Here is a 23,594-nt window from a genome sequence, read left to right as displayed (position 1 = left end):
TGTCTTTTTGTTTATCCAGCAGGTGAAATCAAGAAAGAATTTGCTACTTACTTACAATTTTTTCATAATTTCTTTAATGAAATTTCTGTATTTTGTATCCAAGAGGTGACTTCAAGAAAGAATTTGTTACTTACTTACAATTTTTTCACAGTTTCTTAAATGAAGTTTCTGCATTGTGTATCCAAGAGGTGACTTCAGGAAAGAGTTTGTTACTTGCTTACAATTTTTTGATAATTTCTTAAATTAAATTTCCGTATTGTGTATCCAAGAGTTGACTTCAAGAAAGAAATTGTTACTTACTGAGAATTTTTTCATAATTTCTTGAATTAAATTTCTACATCTTGTATGTAAGTCATGAAAACAATAAAGAGTTTGTTACTTACTTGGAATTTTGTCATAATTTCTTGAACCAAATGTCTTTTTTGTTTATCCAGCAGGTGAATTCAAAATAGAATTTTCTACTTACTTACGATTTTTCCATAATTTATTTAATGAAATTACAGCATTGTGTATCCGCGAGATGACTTCATGAAAGAGTTTGTTACTTGCTTACAATTTTTTTTCATAATTTCTTAAATGAAATTTCTGCATTGTGTATCCATGAGGTAACTTCAAGAAAGAGTTTGTTACTTACTTAGAATTTTTTCATAATTTCTTGAATGAACTGTCTTTTTTATTTACCCAGGAGGCGAATTCAAGAAAGAATTTGCTACTTACTTAAAATTTTTGATAATTTTTTCCGTATTGTATATCCAAGAGTTGACTTCAAGAAAGAAATTGTTACTTTCTGAGAATTTTTTCATAATTTCTTGAATTAAATTTCTACATCGTGTATCTAAGTCGTGAAAGCAGTTAAGAGTTTGTTATTTACGTAGAATTTTGTCATAATTTCTTGAACGAAATGTCTTTTTGTTTATTCAGCAGGTGAATTCAAGAAAGAATTTGCTACTTACTTACAATTTTTTTATAATTTGTTTGATGAAATTTATGTACTGTGTATCTAAGAGGTGACTTCAAAAAGAATTTGTTACTTACTTACAATTTTTTCATAGTTTCTTAAATGAAGTTTCTGCATTGTGTATCCAAGAGGTGACTTCAGGAAAGAGTTTATTACTTGCTTACAATTTTTTCATAATTTCTTAAATGAAATTTCCGTATTGTGTATCCAAGAGTTGACTTCAAGAAAGAAATTGTTACTTATTGAGAATTTTTTTCATAATTTCTTGAATTAAATTTCTAGATCGTGTATCTAGGTCATGAAAACAATAAAGAGTTTGCTACTTACTTGGAATTTTGTCATAATTTCTTGAACAAAATGTTTTTTTTGTTTATCCAGCAGGTGAATTCAAGAAAGAATTTGCTACTTACTTACAATTTTTTCATAATTTCTTTAATGAAATTTCTGCATTGTGTATCCACGAGGTGACTTCATGAAAGAGTTTGTTACTTGCTTACAATTTTTGATAATTTCTTAAATGAAATTTCTGCATTGTGTATCCATGAGGTAATTTCAAAAAAGAGTTTGTTACTTACTTGGAATTTTGTCATAATTTCTTGAATGAAATGTCTTTTTTGTTTATCCAGGAGGCGAATTCAAGAAAGAATTTGCTACTAAACTATTCTAAAGAATAAAGACGTTTTAAGCTTCAAAATTTTTTTCGATTAAACGTATTAAAATATTTTTGAAATTATTTGTTACTTACTTACAATTTTTGATAATTCCTTGAATTAAATTTCTGTATATAGTATCCAAGATGTGACTTCAAGACAGAATGTGTAGCTTAATTGGAATTTCATCATAATTTCTTTAATGAAATGTCTTTTTTTATTTATCCAGGAGGCGAATTCAAGAAAGAATTTGCTACTTACTTACAATTTTTGATAATTTCTTAAATGAAATTTCTGTATTGTGTATACAAGAGGTGACTTCAAGAATGAGTGTGTTACCTATTTACAATTCCTTCATAATTTCTTGAATGAAATTTCAGTATCGTGTATCCAATAGGTGAAAACAATAAAGACTTTATTACTTACTTGCGATTTTATTATGATTTCTTGAATTAAATATCTGTATTGTGTCCAGGAAGCGAATTCAAGAAAGCTATTGTTACTTACTTACAATTTCTTCTTCATAATTTAATTAAATGAATAAAACTATTCTAAAGAATAAAGACGGGTTAAGCTTAAAGATATTTATTGCTTAAACGTATTAACATATTTTTTTGAGAAAAAAAAAGCAACACCACATATTTAAATAAAAATAGTACTTAGAGTTCACACTTAAACATCCAAAAACGATGATCCCATGATATACAATAGTTTTTTTTTACCATGTCTTATGGATTTATCACGATCAGGTATGTCCTTAGGTATCCACTGCGCGAAGAACCTAACCTCGTCTTCAGGACGGTGATAACCCCCCTTCAAATTTAGGACACTTAAACTCTTCTAGATTGAAAAGTGGAATACTAGGGTCACACTTTTGAATTAAAACTTTAGCTGTAGGTACATTACCCTTTACGTAGAGTGCTTCGACCCCAAAAAAGCTGAAAACTTCACTGACTTCCTCCTGAACATTTCTCAGTTCCTGACCAGCATTATTAAGCGGTGTAATCACTCTATCATAGAATTCCAGTCTGTTTATATAACGTAATGTAGTACTCCACAAGCTTTTCTCATACTCAAACAGATTATAGTTCACTATCCAATGGTAACAGTCAATTTCTTCGAGATCCATAGACAATAATAAAAAAGCACATTCAAATATAACACCTCAAGATGATTTTTTTAATCCGATAAATTCGGTGTCATACAGTCCTATCATCTTGGAGGCTATTAATGTAGTTGTTAAGTAGAGAAATACTTCATCAAACTTTTATACCTTCGCTCAAGGTTGAATGGAGTTATGTGTAGTGAGATGAGTCCTAAAACCATCTGAATTCCTTGTGGGGAGGAGTCATAAAACCTCCAGCGGGAATTTCTTAAGAAAATCACTTACATTAGAAAAAATACTAAATGTTCCATTATTACCTAAGTAACACGACAAAAAATCAACAATTTATGCGCAGTTTTAACTAGCTAAGGCTATATTTGTTAAAGATGGGGCATTTTCTTAAGAAAACACTAACATTATAAAAAATAATAAATTTTACTTTATTAAATAAGTAACACGACAAAAAATAAAGAATTTATGATAATTTTTATATTTATTTGTATATAATTTTTAATTTTTGGCATAATTCTAATTAAATCACATACATTATAAAAAATCATAAAGGTACCATTATTACCTTAGTAAAACGACAAAAAATAAATTATTTTTGCGCTATTTTAACTAGATAATTATATAATTGCTAAAGACTGTCCATTGTCTAACTCAAACACTTACATTAGAAAAAAAAAAAGATTTGTCAAAATATTACCTAAGTAAAACGACAAAAAATCAGGAAGATATTCGCAGTTTTAACTAGCTAAGGCTATATTTTTTAAAGATGGGGCATTTTTTTAAGAAAACACTTAAATTATGAAAATATATTAAATTTTGCATTATTACCTAAGTAACAAGACAAAAAAACATGAATTTTTTCATTGTTTTAACTAGATACTGTTATGTTTGATAAAGATGGGCCATTTTCTTAAGAAAACACTTACATTAGAAAATAATACTAAATGTTCTATTATTAGCTAAGAAACAAACAAGTTTTTTTAACTGAAAGTAAGGAACGGTGTTAAAACTTAAAACGAATAGAAATTATTCCGTTTATGAAAGGGGCTGTCCCCTCCTCAACGACTCGCTCTTTACGTTAAAGTTTGACTTTCTCACAACTCTAATTTTTTAAACAATAAAAAAATTTAGCGTAAAGAGCTTGGTGTTGACGGTACAACTATGTTTTTTTTTTCGGTAAAACATCCACGAAAATCTAAAAAACATAGGTCTGAAAACCCTAAACAGGTAAATGAATATTCGAACTCAGGATTTCAGGCACATAAAACCACAAAATACTAAATTTAACTTCTAAAATAATAAACCCCAGGAGTCAAACATCCACGAAAATCTAAAAAACCTAGGTCTGAAAACCCTAAACATGTAATTAACTATTCTAATTCATGATTTCAGGCACATAAACCATAAAATACTAAAGTTAACTTCTCAAATAATAAACCCCAGGAGTCAAACACACGTGAAAAACTAAAAAACCTAGGTCTGAAAATCCCCAAACAGCCAATTAAATATTCTAATTCATGATTTCAGGCATGTCAAATACGAAATACTAAAGTTAACTTCTCAAATAATAAATCCCAGGAACCAACGCCTCAAATAAAAACCCCAGAGTCAAACACACGCGAAAACCTAAAAAACCTAGGTCTGAAAATCCCCAAACAGCCAATTAAATATTCTAATTCATGATTTCAGGCACGTCAAATACGAAATACTAAAGTTAACTTCTCAAATAATAAGTCCCAGGAACCTAACGCCCACGAAAATCTAAAAACCCAAACAGCTAAATTAACTATTCTAATTCATGATTTCAGGCACGTAAAACCACAAAATACTAAAGTTAACTTCTCAAATAATAAACCCCGGGAACCAAACACCCACGAAAATCTAAAAAACGTAGGTCTGAAAACCCAACTTGGACTTGCAAACACCAGCCCGGACATGCAAACAAAAAGAATCAACGAAATAAAATCAAAGTGAACTGTGAAAGATCAAGAGAATGTAACTGTGAAAAACTAAACCACGACAAAGCACTACTCTCGTGGAACTCAAGCCCCATTTAGCTCAACCCCCGTGCAACTGAACCCCCCATGTAACTGAACCCATGTATAACCGAAACCCTGTACAACTGAACCCCCGTGCTACTGAACCCTCGTGCTACTGAACCCTCGTGCAACTCGACCCAATTTAACTAAAACCCCGTGTAACTATACCCCCTTTAACTGAACCCTCGTGCAACTCAACCCACCTTGTAACTGAACCACTGTATAACCGTAACCCTGTACAACTGACATCCTGTGCTACTGGACTCTCATGCTACTGAACCCTCGTGCAACTCGACACAATTTAGCTACAGCCCCGTGTAACCGTACCCCCTTTAACTTAGCCCTCGTGCACCTCCACCCTCCCTGCAATCCCCACTCTCTCAAAACACTTTTCAGCCGTTTCTTGTAAAATTTTTTTTATTTCTAAACTATTTTAAATTGAAAAAGTTCTCCAAAACATCACTTGTGTATTATACAGTACACTCTCACCCCATCTCTTCTAATTCACAAATGCTCCCTCGTGCAACTGAACCCTCCATGTAACTGAACCCCTGTATAACCGAAACCCTGTACAACTGAATCCCCATGCTACTGAACCCTCGTGCTACTGAACCCTCGTGCAACTAGACCCAATTTAACTAAACCCCTGTGTAACTATACCCCCTTTAACTGAACCCTCGTGCAACTCAACCCAATTTAACTAAACCCCCGTGTAACTGTACCCCCTTTAACTGAACCCTCGTGCAACTTAACCCTCCATGCAACCCATCTCCCTCAAAACACTTTTCAGCCATTTCTTTTTAAATTGACAATACTTTTCAAACGTTACTTGTGTATTATACAGACCACATCGGAGAGCTAAAGCGAGGTCAAGTCACAATGTCATTCTATCGTTACTTTTCAGACATTTCTTGTTAAAACTTTATTTTCAACTAATTCATCCGGGGTTTTTCACAAGCAATTCGTACTATCTTCACTCGTAATCGCTAATCACCTTTAACCCTTTATTAAGTTATAGGAAATACCTGTTTAGAAAAAACTAGAATAGTGATATAATTTCACTTTATCAACTCTCAAATTCTATACCCACCAGAAACCTGTCTCCTTGTGCAATTGAAACTGTTAAAAATGGGTGTTACCTCAGAAACCCGTCTGGTAAGGCATGTACCGTTCGTAGTAATAGGTGACTGACCCTGGTAAGTCATATTACGCAATCACTCGTAGAATCCATAGGTGACTGCCCCGTGGTAAGTCATATTACGCAATCACCCGTGATATTCCCTATGCCCTTACTACTATCATCATGTTTTGTTATTTTTCATTAGGATTAACCTATCTTAACTTTTTTGGTGTGTTTTCAATAACCGACATGTACCCCAACCTGCATTAGGTAAAGTGAAAGAGACCTTATGTTTAATTCATCACCCTTAAAAACGAGTTTGGCTATTTAAAAAAGTTATGAATCATTACTAAGTACCGTTGATGTTAAGCAAACGGCTCTTCCTTCTTTTTTTTCTCTATTTGGTGAAGTTGATCTATTCTCAACATTTCCGGTTGCCATTATAGCGACGTATTAAAAAAGCTGGTTTTAAAAACCCATAAAAAGCAGTACTATAATACTTACAGTACTGAAATCTCTAATTTAAGTATTTGTTTAATGATAAAATTTTGCTCGAGGAAGCGGAAAAAATCTATTCAAAATACTCCACAAAGCGCTGAAACACAGATGGTTGCTTCGGGATATTACAAGGCCTGCAAATATCAACTACTGACAAAATAGCCTATTTTGTCAGTTTTCCTCATTGTAACTTCAGAGACAATAGGAAAAGAGCACCTCAACCGGTGCTTGCGTATTATAGCGACCACACTCAAGTTCTGTATCTGAGTTATACCGGTCTCTCACTCTCTGCATTTGGAGATAATTAGCTTAGTCTCAGTGAGGTAAATTACTATACAAGTATATTTTAATTCAATATTTAATATAAAGAGTTGTTTAGGCTAGATATTTAATATAATGCGTTCTGGGCGGCCTGCTTTCCATAATTCTCTGTTGTAGTTTCCGCAGTTCCATTACTAAAGTTTTGTATTTTCATCATATTTTGGTATATTTCATTAGGATTAACCTAACTTCACTTCTTTGGTGGGGTCGCTATAACACGTAAATACCCCTCAGCCTTTCAAATCAATTGCTTGGCCTTGAAAAACGGGATGCTGACCATTTTTTTCATGTTTAAAAGAACTGTAGTTGACTGTTACCCGTCCTATTTTTATATTCCATTAGACCGCACCTTTCTTAAAGACAACATTTGAAATCAAATATTTTTCTGCAACTCCGGGTGCCAGGCCGCTAAGATTCAGCCCAAATGAACTACCGTATCATAGATCTCTTAGAGTTTTATGAACATTCCAGATGTTTTCATTACTATTATTTATAAATCAATCTCAATCATTATTTATTGCATTGATTTTATTATGATAGTTTAAATCAAACAGTTTGTGGTAACGAACTGTAAGTAAGGAGTGACCTGGCTCAATAGTAACCGGAACGCTAAGAAATGGAATTTTGATACCAATAGATATATCAAAAGAATCAGCTTTTTACGTTAATTTCAAATATATGAGTTTCTATGAGTTTAGTATTACACATCAAAGGTTACGAGCCTGAGAAAATTTGCCTGATTTTCAAAAAAAGGGGGAATCAAACCCTAAAATTCATAAAATCTCAATGAAAATCACGCCATCAGATTCAGCATATCAGAGAACCCTGCTGTAGAGGTTTCAAGCTCCTATCTGCAAAAATTTTGAATTTTATATTTTTTGCCAGATGAAGGATCACGGATACGTGTTTGTTTGTTTTTTTTGTGTTTTTTTTCCCAGGGGTGACCGTATCGACCCATTGGTCCTAGAATATCGGTAGAAGGCTCATTTGACCGCAAATTAAAAGTGTTAGTGCTCTTTTTAAGTGACCAAAAAATTGGGGGGCAACTAGGCCCCCTTCCACGCCTCTTTTTCTCAAAATCGTCCGAACAAAATTTTGAGATATCTATTTTATTCAGAATAGTTGAGAGACCAAATAACCATGCCTTTGGAGATATCGTGACCCCCCACAGCCCATGGGAAAGGTCTTTAAGTTACAAAGGTTGCCCATTGTTTGCGCATAGTATTTGTTATTGGGAGGTATTCATATATATATACATATATATATATATATATATATATATATATATATATATATATATATATATATATATATATATATATATATATATATATATATATATATATATATATATATATATATATATATATAATATATATATATATTTCAGGTGGGGGCGAATTTTCTGCTGTTCGGACTTTTCACAGGGATAATTTTCTATGGGTAGGGAAGTTTTCGGAGGGGGTGGTGAACTTTTCAGAGGAAATCTTACACAGAGGGAACTTACCAGAATTCCTATACGAAATTCTTCTTATGTCTTGCTTTCTCTTTGCCGATTCAATTTTATGCTTGGAGATGTTAAGGGTAACTGCCCGCGGTAAATTTTCACCAAGATTGAATTGGCCAGAGACTAAATCCCGAGGAGGAGGGATTTTTTTGTGGCTGTGTAGCCAGGTTTCCTCGCATTATTTAAAAACGATCAGAAATTAAATAAAAAAAAATTCAAATGAAAGTAAGGAGCAATATTAAAACTTAAAACGAACAGAAATTATTACGTTTATGATGGGGGCTGCTCCTCCTCAACACCTCACTCTTTACGCCTAAGTTTGAATCCTGTCCCAATTCTTTAAGAACGACTTTTGAAACTCAATGTTCTTTTAATTAGAACAATAAGAAGGTTTTTTTAAAAGTAATAAAAAAATTACCGTAAAGAGCGAGGTATTGAGGAGGAGCAAGTTTTAAGTTTTAATGTTGCTCCTTACTTTCAATTGAAATTATTTTTTTTTATTTAAATTTTTCTCCAAAGAATGTTCCACTTTAGTCGTTTAATAATGAGCAATCCTCATTAAATTCTGCAAAGAATGCGTACATAGATAGTATTGTGCCTAAATGTAGGAATATAAGTTATTTAACAATATGGATACTGTTTTACAAAACAGTAAACACGTGAGAAGTGACATTTCGTTAATGCTAATGAAATAAAACAAAATAGGATGAAAATATAATAGTTTATGAATAAAATTGGGCTATATATTTGCATATTAGGGGGGGGGGGTAAAGCAAAACATATATTAAATACATAACCTAACCCAACCTATGTACCTTTTATTCCCCCTAAACCGCCCCGAAAAATTAAGTTTAAAATAGTTCCCACAGTGAGAAACCATCTGTTTATACCTCACAAGGCAGCGAAAAGCTGCTTTCTTAAAATGTCTCTCGCCTTATTAGTATTTTGTCTGTAAATAATGCTTGTCGTTGGACATTTAGCAGATCTGGTCAATCTGAAGTTATCATCCCTCAGCAAATTATTCTAACGTCTATTGATGTCGAGAAAAGGACATTCCTGTTAGTAAACAATGACTCGAGTCAGATGCAATTCACAAACTCAATTGTAGAAAACTCGTCAGCCATCAATTAATGTCATCTTGTCAATCACATCGCCAATTGAGCAATGTCTGTGAGCAATAAAAACCTTTTGTGGTTACTCAGTTTATCTCTGCACTATACAAGAGGGGTTATTCTAAATGAACGGAAAATTAAGTTGAACTATTCAACAACTTCGATGCAGGTTAAGATAATTCATGAGGGTGAAGGGGAAATTCGATATTTAACGGCTCAATCAGACTATCAAATTACTGATTCAATTAGATTCTTATAGGGGATGTATAAGGAACGTATGTTCCCAATTCCCAGGACTCAAGTAAATTCAACGATAAAACCTAGAAAAGTAAAACCATTTTAGAAACCATTGTAGTAACAAAGATCATGGCCACTGACACAGAGGGACCAGGGAGGAGTTTGTGCCCTCCACCCTTTTCCCCCAGAACAAAACTTGGTATTTATTAAGAATCCGGTAAACACGTGAGAAAGACTGTTTCGAAATCTCAAAGATCCTAATGAAAAACAGGTTTCCGTTGTCTAGTGAGGGATTGATCACTCTGTGAAAGATATTTAAACTTTAGTTTTTGGGGTCAAGAAGGCAAAAAAAAGTACCTAGGTTAGGTTACGTATTTAATATATGCTACGGTTTACCCCCACCCCCCACATGTGCAAATATATGGCCCAAATTTGTTCATAAACTGTTATATTTTCATCCTATTTTGTTTTATTTCATTAGCATTAACGAAACTTCACTTCTCGCGTCTCTACCGGATTCTTAATAAGTACCCAACATTTTGAATGTGTTAAAAGGGGAAAATTAGAAGTCGTCTTTATTTAAATCTGGTTGGCAACTCCTGGTAGTACTTGCCATCAACCCTGGAGGAGTTTCTTGCGGTGCTCTTGACCAAGATAACATAAATTAGGAGGCTATCCGATATTTCTCCTCATTTCTCCGAATAGGTGTTTTTCAAATCGGTATGATCGAATCAAACAGTTCGTGGTAACGAACTGTAAGTAAGGAGCGACCAGGCTCAATAGTAACCGAAACTCTAAAAAACAGGATTTTGATACCAATAGATACATCAAAAGAATCAAATTTTAATGCTGATTTCAAATATATAAATTTCATCAAGTTTAGTCCAACCCGTCAAAAGTTACAAGCCTGAGAAAATTTGGCTGATTTTTGAAAAAAGGGGAAAAGGCCCCCTAAAAGCTATAGAATCTTAATGAAAATCACACCATCAGATTCATCGTATCAGAGAACTCTATTGTAGAGATTTAAAGCTCCTATATGCAAAAATGTGGATTTTTTTTCTGCCAGACGAAAGATCGCGGATGTATGCTTATTTGTTTGTTTGTTGTTTTTTGTTTTTTTTCCAGGGGTGATCGTATCTACCGTGGTCCTAAAATATCGCGAGAGGAATCTTTACGCTAAAGTTTGACTTTCTCACAACTCTACTTTTTTAAAACAAAACTTTAGCGTAAAGAGGGAGGCCCCTTTCATATACGGAATAATTTCTGTTCGTTTTAAGTTTTAACGTCGCTCCTTACTTTCAGGTAAAAAAAACTTGTTTTTTTTTATTAAATCAACTATAAAGACGAGTTAGATGGCAGCCGAAGATGCCGACAAAATAAAAATCAAACTGAACTTTTTTTGTTTGTATATCCTTTTTTTGGTTTGTTGTTCTGAAATAGTTTTACCAGGTGAGATACGGTTAACGTTTCTGTTTAGCTTCAACTAATGCTCAAACTTACATCTGCTGCTAAACCTGATTTTGTGACTTTTAGTAGCCTTTTACTACCCCTGTCCAAGCATTTACGCTGGACAATCTCGTGACTCCTACAACGTATGTCTATATTTTTTCCCGTCATTTTCATTTAAATTACCTGCTTGTTTGTTAAGCTTTGCCCCACCCTACCCCCCTAACATTAAAAAAATTATAATGAAAAAAACGGTGATAATTTTTCGAACTATAGATAGACGGTGTTGTCTCAGAACCTATTGTTCACACCCCTAATTAATTCCATGGGTATTTGCCCGACTGCGCTAGCAAGTTCTAGTATGGTACCTGTAAAATTTGTACTTCTGTAATTTTCCGGTTTGGTAATTTGTAATTATTTTCCCATCCGAATGTTGGCATTTCTGTGTGTTGTTGCCCTAGGATGAGAAATCTTGCCGTTTGTATCCGTCATCGTCCAAGATCGAATCATATTTCTATTTAAAAAAAAAAGTTCGAATTACATGGACCGCTTATGGTTATTGGTCCCATTCTGTCGATTGGTGAAACCTGCAAAACCTAGCTAGTTGTTTTATTCTCATTATGAGGATAACATTTGCTGTTATTTTCAGTCCGACCTAGTTACCTTTTTACAGCAACTGCTCAAAGCTTGTTTTTAAAAGGCAACTTTAAATTTTGGTGAAGCTTAATCAACTCTGAGATTGTCGTCGTAATTGCAACCTATTTTAGTCATTTAAACTGCTTTTTGGGTTTGTTGGTTTGTACCATGGTTTTTTGTGGCAGGGTTTGAGCTTCAGATCCTCTGTGAAAAGCCAAACTTGTACGGGATATTATGGTTTTGTGACAGTCAGCTTTTTTATTTTCTTAAAATCCTTAAAAAAAAGAGTTGCCTTTACCAATGGTTTACACCCTTTAATCAATGTCGAATCTTAGTGACAAGTCGCCCTCCCAGCAGGTGATTCTGTCCTCGCACTATTAATGCGTGGTTCTCGACAAATACAGTATATTGACAATTCGCAAGCGAATCATGCGACATTAGATAGGTAGATAATTTATTACTGACAGAACCGGAAAACCGGTATTTCACATCTACAACTATGAAACGCTAAAATTAGAGAAATAAACACAGTAAAAACCAGAAAGGAGAAGAAAAAAAGACTACGAGCTAAATAATAAACATATCACTTTAGAAATCAGCTATGCACATTGATCAAATTGGGCCGTATCAATAATAAATTGAATCACTAGAGAACGAGTAAACTTACAAACACTAAGTAAATATAAATCGAAAGAAAATAAGATTAACAACTCATTTAAACAATTTATCAAAAGCGAGCGAGGGAAAGAATAATTATTACATTCAACGAGGACATGATAGCAATTTTCAACACCACCACACGAGCTGAGTGGAGTGTCACTTTTCTCAATTCTGTGTAGGAAATAATTTAGGTGGCTATGTCCAGTTATAAATTGGGTTAAGTAAGGAGACGGGCTAAAATTTTTAAAAGACAAAAGATCATCCTTATTACGAAAGAAGTTCATCATCCAGCTACTGACTGAATTCTCAAACCTATTATACCATTTATGATAAATTGCGTTGGTCAAAACGGAACGGGGGACAGAAAGAGAGGGAGTGGTAATTTTTTGTATTATATTATCTGTACCCAGAAATTGAGCAGCTAATTCATCAGTAAAGGTACTGTAATCAGCAGAATGAAGAAATAATGAAAATACAGGGGGGGGGGAAGTTGGGCCATACATTAGAACGATTTTTATTGAAGTAACGTAGCAATGAGATTTCATTAGCTCGATAGTCAAGTGGAAGTACACCGGATATGGCGGTTATGACCTCACTTGAGGCAGTTCTGAAAGATTTTAAAAAGAAATGATAATTTTGTATTTGGGAAGTTGACTTTTTGCAAAATTTGAACAAAATCAACTTGAATTGTATGCAACAATTCACCATATGTGCACAAGAATTTGTAAAGTTGGTGGGTACTTGCGTGTTATCCCGACCAAACTCAAGAAGTTTGATCTGATTGAAACCGGTTTTTTGTATGCACTTTTAGATAATCAGCTTAGCCTGAGTGAGATAAACTAATATATAGGTATATTTTACTTTAATATTTAATATAGTTAGGTTAGATATTTAATATAATGCCTTCTGGGCGGCCTGCTTTCCATAATTCTCTGTTGTGGTTTCCACAATTTTGTTACTAAAATATTATATTTTCGTCATATTTAAGTATATTTTATTATGATTAACATAACTCCACTTCTTCAGTGTGGTCGGGATAACACATAAGCACCAGTTGGTGCTATTTACGCAGCTTAGCGTAAAAATCGTACTGTGATTGTAACTTTCTTATTTGCTGAGAACCAAGGTTAAAACCAATGCCCTAAAGTCGCGTTTTCGCCTGGCGTTTAACGGACAAATCGCCAAATGAATTAGCCAATTGAATTCCGTTTTCCTATGCTGTTGAGAAGCTTTCTTGCTGTTTCACCGTTAGGTTTGCTTTCTGATTTGTCCGTTAAACGCCAAATGAAAAAAAAACGGGCTTACACTTTCCCTGTCATACCAGCAGCTGTCGATAATTGGAAGTTTTCTGGATTAACTAATAACATCGTATCATACTGACTTTTCTTTCTTTTTATATTCAAGGGCTTGCAGAAAGTTGATTTTGCTATGAGCCATCTCATTTCAGAGACGGAAACTGCGTAACATTCCCTGTTCGAATACTATTTATCACGTTTTTTATCATTCAAGGAGGGCGTTGTAATGAGTGTTTATCAACTATGACCCTTCTAACCCGAGCTTTCAGTATTCATTGAAAAATTGCAGCCTTTAAAAGCTTTTTCAAAATTTATCAAGATGCAACATCAATCCGTGTCAATGTTGTCAGAAGTAACAAACGAGCGTATTTTAGCTAACATCATCCAAGTCATTTTAAACTTTGATAGGATGTTGGTTTTGATGACAGATTAATACTACATTCATAGTAGATTATGAATGAATCATGGTTGGGCTTGTAGCAAGCTATGCAACATATACGACTTCTTATCAATTTATTGTGAAACTCTAATTCATGTAGGATAGCTAAATGTTAGGGGTATAAACTTCAGACGTCTTTAGTATACCTGTTTCCTTTTACATTGCTGTGTTTACTCAAAGATGGCTGAAAGGGGTCAGGTGGGCCTGGGCAGAATCTCCCCTGGGAATTTTTTGGGAGTGGATATTTCAGAGGATAGAAAAAGAAAGGTGGTCCGCAAGGTTGAAATGACGCTGTAAATAGATAAACTATAGGAAACATATAATAAACTTTTGAACGTAATTTTCAAAATGTGTGGACGCACGGACCTGAAGTCCACACCCAAAATAGCTTCATATACTAGCCAAATTTAAGTTTTGCCCTCTCTTTTCTTATTTGTAGCTATCAAGCCTTTTCAAGATGTGACCCAATCATCTTAAAAGTTTTACAGTTCAATTTTAGTTGCAGCTGAATATGATTATAATTATTATAATTTTGTTGGGTGTTGTTTGGAGGTTCGTTGGTTTTCGGGTCCGGTAAGTTGAGCTCTAATTATTTTTTTTTTTTTTTTTTTTTTTCTTTCTCTTTTTTTTATATTCTTATTTTTTTTTTTTTTTTTTTGGTTTCTTGGTTTTTTGATTTATTAGGTGGGTTTTCTCCCGCACAAGCATTGCTTCAGGGAATCGATGATGTATATATTTCTTTTTTTTTAAATAAACCCATTGTTACTTTTTAGAGTGTAGGACGTTGATATTTTCTTCCTGAGATTGTGCCGGTTAGACTGAACTGTAGATTGAGTATTTGGCACCGTCTGCGTCGGTGAATGTTCATAATAAAGTGAATACCTCTGTGTAGAATGGTGGCCAGGCTTAGCAACCGCCTAACCTATTAAGATTACAGGGATTTTTCTTATATTTTAACGCTGCTGTAACAACTATTTTGGTCCATCGAGAAATACAGCCGCAAACTTATATTTCTGTTTCTTGTTCTTCGCATTCACAATAAAGAGTACAGCACACAAGGTCTCATGATGCTTCCATAATTTTTTTGGGTTGAGGTTACAAAACGACGGAGAACAAAGAAATGCTTGTCGAATGATCTCTACTATGCGGTACGTTTTTCTTTGTATATAATATCATTAGGCTTTGAAACTGCCGAGGTAATATTTTAAATTTTGTAGCATGTTAAATGTCCCAATTACGTTGAAGTCAAATACACCTAGCATGTCTCTACTCGTGTCTCTCACACCTCTGATGCCGAAGACTTTTCAAACAATAGACTAATTAACATTTACGATTTGTCGTCAAGATGTTGCGTAGGCAGATAGTACCTTCTCTACTCGTTGCTTTAATTTTACAATTGGTATGAAGTATTTATGCATGCTTACTTTGCTTGTAAACTGCTGTAGAGTATGGGACATGTTTTAAACGCTGTAAAAGAATATACAATAATCATTGTCAGTTGACAATAAAAAAAAGGTGTCCAATAAACGTAATTTTCAAGGATTCAAAATATTACAGTGCATCTTTTTTGCGTCAAGAAGCAGTATGTATTGCTTTAAAAAGACATTGGTAAAAACAAGTATGTAGGAAAATTACATGAATCTGAGTATCCTGCATAGTGTTTTTTTGAAATTTTCCTGGAGTATAATTTTTTTTCACGCGCGCTTAGAAATAAAGCTCTAAATCTAGAATAATGGTTTTCACTATTCATAACTTCTACAACATTTCAAGTATTGTTTCAATACGAATGTACAGTATTCCTTTGGTTTCTCTACGGTTTTCTAAGACGAGACAGTGAAAACATCACTTAATCTGCGACCGCAACAACGGGAGTAGCAAGCCCTACTGCACAAAAAAGGATTTCCCGACTTGAGATAGTATAGAACGAGGAAGCAAAAGTATCTTTCGACTGCCGTTGGGTAAGAGCGAAAGAGTTATTATGCCACCACTTGACTCTAGGTTGTACCTCATGAAAATATCCGTACATGCAGTAGACACAAGTCCCCAAAATTTAGCCATATGTGATGCAAATATGTGCTCATAAGCCAAGGCATGTATCTCTTGTCTCAAACTACACGTGCATTTCTTTCAGGCGTATGTGTAGCATGTAAGTTAGTCGTAGCTGATTTCCAGCGAACAACAAATGTATATTGTTGTTACTGTGAATATTACTATGCAATTTTGTAGAAAAGTTTGTAGCGACAGAGGAGTTCAAACAAGTCTATAAAACAATGGCCTAAATTCAAACGATTACTTTTTCTATGATGCAATTATGTTATCGCTGTAGACCAAGTTACACATTTTTAGCATACTACTACTGTAAGCATCTGCCTGACGAGCTAGAAGCATGTATATGAATTTGATTTAATCAAACGGGGCTCCCTAGTTATACATATTATAAAAAAAGGAAGAAAAGACTTATTGATCACAAAATGCACTAAAAAGGAAATTTTTCCTCTAATACCAAGAATAATTTAAATTTCTTAAACCAAAGTAGTGGGTGGTAATCGAAAACCGTCCTGGTTACAGAATATTTAATGACCGTTTCACACTTTCATTTTTAGTTTACAATTTTTGTAAATGCAGGACAACAATTTATTAGAGATGAAAGCATAAAAAATTTCTTTCTTAATATTCGTATTTTACTTTTTTAGGATAGAAAAATAAATCTTATCGTATTTCTTCCTAACGACTTGTACTTTATACAACAAATCCCAAATACAAAACTTTGTCAAGATTATCCCTATCCTTAACCAATAACTAATAAGCATAGCAGTACTTGTGCATCACGAATATCATACATGTAAACGGGTTTTCATATCTGTAGCTGTAGCCTACGTGTTTTTTTTCAATTGAGTTTAAATCTTACCGTACCTAATATATAAACTTAAAAATACTGAACATATCTTAAGCTAACTGTTATAATCTAAAAGTTCTAATCAAACTCTAAAATCAAACACTTCCTTAAAAGTTTGAAATATTTAACTTAGAATCTAATACTATTCTATAAATATGTATTCCATCTTTTATTGTTTTTATACCAAAATTAAAAACTCCCTTTTCTAATCTTCTACCTAGATCCTTACGACAAAATGAAAAAAACAAAAATCATACAAATATAAAACCTTAAACTTACTTACTTACTTAAAGCTCTTGCTCGGCAGCGTCGCCAGCGTAGAGGGAACCAGTCGTCAGCGCCGTCAGTCTTCTCCAGAGTGGTTGGTTCAGGGCGGGGGTTGTCGCTTCAGCCGGGTTGAAGTTTCTGGAGGCAAGTCAATCACCGATAACGTCGGCCGATCTGGTGCGTGGTCTTCCCCTGGGACGCCTTCATCCGTTTGAAGCTGGCTCAAAATCGAAGATGAGCCGGGCGGTTGTTTGGGCAGGCAGACGGAACAGATGACCATACCAACGCAGCGAGCGAGACTCAAGCTGCTCGGACAGGGGTGGGAGTTTGAAGGACCTGAGGATTTCCGAATTTCGTACCCTGTCGAAACCCTTTAATTTTTCTCAACTCTCCTTTTATTATTATTGTATTTAAAAAATGGTACTTTCGCATTATATGGGCCTCTCTAAAGAAGTCATATGCTAGATGCTACAGTCAAACGGGCGTTGAAAAACCTGTTTTGATACAAGATCATTCAAGACACCGCTGAGAGAAATACTTTGTCTAGCGTGGTTTTAATTGTGTATACGATATTAAACTGTGGTTTTTTGGAGTTTAATGGGGAAAAAGGTACCTAGGTTAGGTGTAAATTTTTCGCAAGTCATATTATTGACTTACGAATAAAGTAAACATACCACTCGATGCCTTTTTTTTATGCTCTTTCCAAATATAACAATCATTTTTGTCGGAAATTAATGTTACCCCCACCCCTGTATATACCAATTCAGGGTATATATTTGCACATTAGGGAGGGGGGGGGGTGTTGGTATTTATTTCTGATGTAAATGGGAGGTAACTTTAAACTTTACCCCCACCCCCCTAATGTGCAAATATATACCCCGAATCGGTATATATAGGGGTGGGGGTGAAATTCATTTCCGCGAAAATGATTATTATATTTGGAAAGAGCATAAAAAAAGGCATCGAGTGATATGTTTACTTTATTCGTAAGTCAAAAATATGATTTTCGAAAAATTTAAAAGGTTAGGTTAGGTTACGTTTTTAATATATGCCTTGCTTTGCCCCCCCCCCTAATGTGCAAATATATAGCCCAAATTTGTTTCTAAACTATTATATAGTCATCCTGTTTTATTTTATTTGATTAGCATTAGCCAAACTTGACTTTTTAGAAAGGCCCATATAATGCGAAAGCACCGAAAAAATATATACGTGTACGTTTACACATACACGTATGCGTGTACGTGTAAACGTGTAAAAAGATAAAATATATGATTAAATTTTGAACAGACGAAGTTAAATAAGTGTTTAAAATTTAAATTTAATTCAGCTGTGTGCAATATGTACTTCTTTCCAGTGAACAATGAGAGGGGGGCTGATTTGTAATGTGGGTTATAATTGCTTACGAGATTTTCACTCTAACACGGTGTACCATGTCCACCTTTTTACTAAAATAGGTTGGGAGGCGGAGGGGCGTGGATTCCAATCGGGTCCTCTAGTTTTCCATGATTTAAATCTGCATTATTTTTTTTTGGGGGGGGGGGCGGCCGACCAGTGATATAATAAGTCGATTCGAAATTCTTTTAAAGAAATATAAACTTTTAATGGAGGTTTCCCAATTAAAATGCATTGAAGGCCTTTTTAGCAATCCTCCTTGCGCATCAACCTTGGTTTCTGCTACATCCAGCATCATTTTTAGTGTTGTGAATACAATATTTTTTAATTTTTTTTTAGGTGCTTCTCGAATTGATTCAGATTTACCCCTCTACGTTGGCATTGGAACGGGCATAGTTCTCTTAGTGGTTCTTGTTTTCGGCTTGCTTTTATTCAGGTTAGCAAAAAACAAAATTCAGCACTCTCCGATGGTTCCCGAAAAACCAACAGGTATTTTTTTTTTTTTTTTTTGTGTGTGTGCCTTTAACGCAGAATACTGAGGGAGGGAAACCAATTATGGTTTATTTAAGGTTTGCAGTGGACAGAAAAGATTACATGGAAGAGAAGGGCATTTCACTTGTGTGTAATAATCAAATTAAGTATCATAATAAAAACTAGGGGATTTCATTCGTTACAACAGGAAATCATAAAACTGAATAGTTTTCATCAGAAATCTATTTTTCTTTGCTCATTCAATCTGTCGTTCTCTCTGTCTCACTTTTCTCTCTGCTCCTCCCATACTATCTTTTGTCTTTGTATCCCTCCCTATCTTACCTTTCGTTATCGCCTAAACATCAGCCGCTATCCGATGCTCTTTCGTTAAGATGAAATTTTGCAAAAACCTGTGTGGTTTCCAAAAACAAAACCGTTTTACCTTGGCTCGTTCAAGTGTTTCTGTTCCATTTTTTTACAGTAAAAAAGCTTTTGAGAGCCAGGATTGTTTAATTGAAGTTTAAATGCTGCTTATACAGAAATCGTTAGTGTTATATTTGCCACGAGTCTGTTCTTTAAGAAAACATTTCTTTGATTTAAAATAGAACGTTTTCTGTTGCACTTTTCTTAACCGTGTTAATAACATCTTCCTGAACCCTCCTCTTTGAAAGAGGCGTTCCAAATGTAAAAAGAAAAATATAAAAGAACTTATAATCTTTGGGTTGGCACGCTGAGTTGGGAATCCTTTGTCCGAGGGGCATGGGTTCGTTTCCTGACGTGACTGATTATTTGTTTTGGGACAGGGATCAGTGGCGTGACTCTGTAAGTTTAGCCAGAGTTGATCCAACTCTAAATAGATAGGCTACCTGGAGAAATCTGGGGAAAGTAAGCAGGAAGGGACAGGATGCTTGCCCCCTATTACACTTCTTGGCTGAAGGGACGCAAGATCTGCACACCGGTTTGGACCTTAAGGGTCTAGTGCCGTCATTGTTACTCACTACTATAGTCTTTGGAATGTTCTTGTTATTTAGCAAAAGTAAAAATTATATCTTCTCCATTAAATGGAGCTCCGATTATGCTTTCGAGCTGAAGCCTAAACGCTATTTATGCTGAAAAGGGTAAACTTTAGTGCTATGTTCGCCACAATTTTATTCTCAAAGAAAATCTTCATGTGATTTAAAACCACATGATTTTGCCAAAGATCATCCTTGTCAGCCACCCATCTAGGGCCACTCGAAAGCAGGTTGTCTCCGAATGGGGTGGGAGGATGTCATAAGGAAAGATTTGAGGGAAATTGAAACTTCTTGGGAGAGCATAAAGATGGACGCTTTAGATAGGTTGGGATGAAGGAGGAGCCTGTGTAGCTCTGTTGGACTCTGGCGGCTTGGTGCTGCAGTGAGTTGTTAGTAGTAGTAACAATAATGGTAGATTTCAAGTATGATGTTTTCTCTTTTACTTTTTTATGCACGTTAGTAACATCTGCTTGAACCCTGCTCTTTTTAAAAGGCGTTTCAAATGAATACAAAAGAACTTTAAATGGATCTTGAGATGTTCTTCTTGTTCAATGAAAATTAAAAACTTTAACTTTTCTATCAGACCGTAAATAGCTTAGTTCAGATTTTAGAATGAATTTATTATAGCTATCGTGGGGAAATCAGCAGGGGATAATATCCCGTTGAGATACGAAATTGCAGGAACAACTTTCGGACAGTTAGATCCCTGCCTCTTTAACGACGTGTCCTGCAAGGGTTTGACATTTTATGAATGGGAATTAAAGTGAAATTTGACCCGACTTATGTCTATATCAAAAATGCACACTGATATTAAATGCGATGCTTGTTGAATTTATGTTCTACGTAGGGGTCATAAATGATCAAAGTTTTATACGTAGCTAAAATACCTCCTTGCGTGCTCATAAAAAAATATTGGTCATTCCAGTGAAAAAAAAGTATTGGGAGTGGCTGTCGAACGACCTCCTTGATGAGGTTGTTTTGGGAGATGAAGTGAGGGGAGAAGTAAATTTGCCATTTAATGGGATATTTTACCAGCACTTGTTCAGTATTGAATCAGAGTATAGAGGGTAATGCAAATTTGTTTTAAAATGAAACAGCAGTAGGCCTACTAGCGCCACCGTAGGAAGTGGTCGGAATAGGAACTATTGAATTGAACTGTTTTATTTGAATTGGAATTAAACCGGAAGGGTAGGATTGACAGAGATACGCCCGAAGGTGGAACCAAGTGTTCTGCCTCAGTATGTTCTAAAATATTTCAATGGCGAAGATAATATACCTTGGATTGAATAAATAATTTTAAGTTAAATTACACTTTCTGGCGCAACACTTATATCAGTAAGCAAGGTTACAGGCAAGGGCTGGTTAAAATACGGCCCGCGAGCCACCTGCGGCCGGCTACAGAGTATTATGTTGTCCATTGAAAAATAAGGTACATGTGCATTATAGTGGTACCCACGAAAGAAGTCAAGTTTGGTTAATGCTAATGAAATAAAATAAAATAGGATGAATATATAATAGTTTAGAAACAAATTTGGGCTATATATTTGCACATTCGGGGGTGGGGTGGGGGGTAAAGCATAGCATATATTAAATACGGAACCTAACCTAACCTAGATGCCTTCTCCCCCCCCCCTAAACCCAAAAAAAAACAACAGTTTAAATATTGTAAATTCAATGAAAAACCACGCTTTGCGATCAATTTATCTCTTGCAAATACCCGTTTGACGGGTTTCCATTAGTACTTCGTTGTAGTCTTTAGCGGTGGGTACTGCATAATTCATAAGTACCGAAAATAATTATTACATTTATTTTCTTAAGTAAAGCTTGTTCTTTCCAATCGTTTTTTTTTTTTTTTTTTTTTTTTTTTTTTTAAGCAATACATGGCTCGACTATATGTTATCGTGATTACTCCGTTATCAGTGAAGTTTGCAATGTAGCCCTCCGAAGTAAAGGTTTGCCCACATCTGATCTAGGATTCAGAACGCTGGGATATTTTCTTGATACCTTTAATTGACCGTACCACAGAGAACAGGAGAAAACCGTCGTGAGTCCCCTATTTATAACACATTTACCGTTTAGACATACATTTTGCTGGTTTTTGGCTATATTCGAAGTATAGCTGCCCCCTTCCTTCCAGGTTTGTGGAGGGAGGCGATATGAATGGACTGGGCTAGGTATTTCTAGCATTTTATCAAACCCAAATGTACAAGCATGTACACGTGGCAGTAAGATAATAAAATCGATAACTGGTGCAAGGGGTTTGATAAAGCACTAAAATGTTAATGTAAGAATGAAAACTTAGTCAACAGATCATCTCTTTTTCCTAAAACCATCCTGCTCTTATGTTAATACTTCATCTACAGTATTTTTAATTTGATAAAAAACATCATGCTAAGTTATTTGCTTCTTACAGAAATCAATACCATACCTCTGTAATCAGTATTCTCACTCTCATCACCTTCGTTATGAAGGGATTTGATTCAATTCTTCCTAAAATCATTTGGTGTGTACTTTTCGTCAAAAATCATATTCATAGTTTCCAGCATCCTGTCTCTAATTTTATAATTAACCCATTTCCAAAAACTCATTTACCGTTCCATCAATGTTTGAATACTCATCATTTTTTTCCGTTCTTTTTGTTATCGTGTCTAACCCCGCCTTGCAGAATGAATCTTCCTGCGATTTTAAATCATTGAAATTTCCCTTATTATTTTTTACATCATTTCCTACAACTTTATCACGGTTTTTATATTCTCAAAAGTTTGACCAGTTTCTCCTTGACGTTTTCTTGTCGGTAATTGAGGCCTTATTCCTATCTTTAACTGGAACAGTTTCTGACGAATTTTCGTATATTAGGACATTAAATTAGTTGCACATTCAGCTGAGGAGTCGCTATTCAAAGATTCCATAACTCACGTGCCCTGTAACAATGGGTTGTGCTTGCATGATATAGCCCCGACCACTCAAGTTGTTCATCCACTGACGCATTGTAGAACCAGTTTTTTCGTTAGTGTCTTTCAGGCACAGTTTATAGACAGTAAGCTTATCGCAGATCATTTCTGGTCTTCGTTCTCGGTGCGAACAAAAAGCTCCTCCCACTTATTTCTGCATTAGCGGGATCAATGTTTCTGATTGTTTCCAACAAAGTGCAATATTCGTAATAGCGGGTTTCCACTTGTTTCCCATTGGATCACAGTCTGACTTGTCTACCCATGAAAATATCTGACTTCGCTTATGTTTATATTTGCGAATATTTTCTCCGGAGCACTCGCACCCCGGTCTAGGTTTTTATAATGGGTGAGATAGAGACTGATCATACTGGATAATTCTATAAACTGTGCTTTCAGGTTAGCCTGAGACAAAAGAAAGAGAAGTGACAGAATAGATGGGAAATATATAATTTGGGCTATATATTTATATATTAGGCGTGGGAGTGGGGGTAAAGTATTTGGACAGTGTGAAGCTAGAAGGCAATTCTCGCTTCATAATATGCAGAATAATTGTACCTAACACATTAGGC

The 23,594-nt window shown here is 34.8% G+C and overlaps 1 protein-coding gene across 3 annotated transcripts in view; it reads left to right on the top strand.

Annotated features, from left to right (window-relative positions):
• LOC148945303 (netrin receptor UNC5C-like) overlaps window positions 1-23,594 on the top strand; it is a 282,310-nt gene that overhangs the window by 140,311 nt on the left and 118,405 nt on the right. For all 3 annotated transcript variants that reach the window (XM_089098698.1, XM_089098696.1, XM_089098697.1), the window contains one exon: window positions 18,930-19,079. In XM_089098698.1, coding sequence (XP_088954824.1) covers window positions 18,930-19,079 — 150 coding nt within the window. The remainder of the gene's footprint in view (window positions 1-18,929; window positions 19,080-23,594) is intronic.

The sequence above is a fragment of the Artemia sp. Qi Xiang Cuo genome, chromosome 13, assembly GCF_049724085.1.
Source record: "Artemia sp. Qi Xiang Cuo chromosome 13, ASM4972408v1, whole genome shotgun sequence".
Lineage (NCBI taxonomy): Eukaryota > Metazoa > Arthropoda > Branchiopoda > Anostraca > Artemiidae > Artemia > Artemia sp. Qi Xiang Cuo.
The sequence above is the reverse complement of the archived record's forward strand: the minus strand, read 5'-3'. Positions and strand labels throughout refer to the sequence as shown.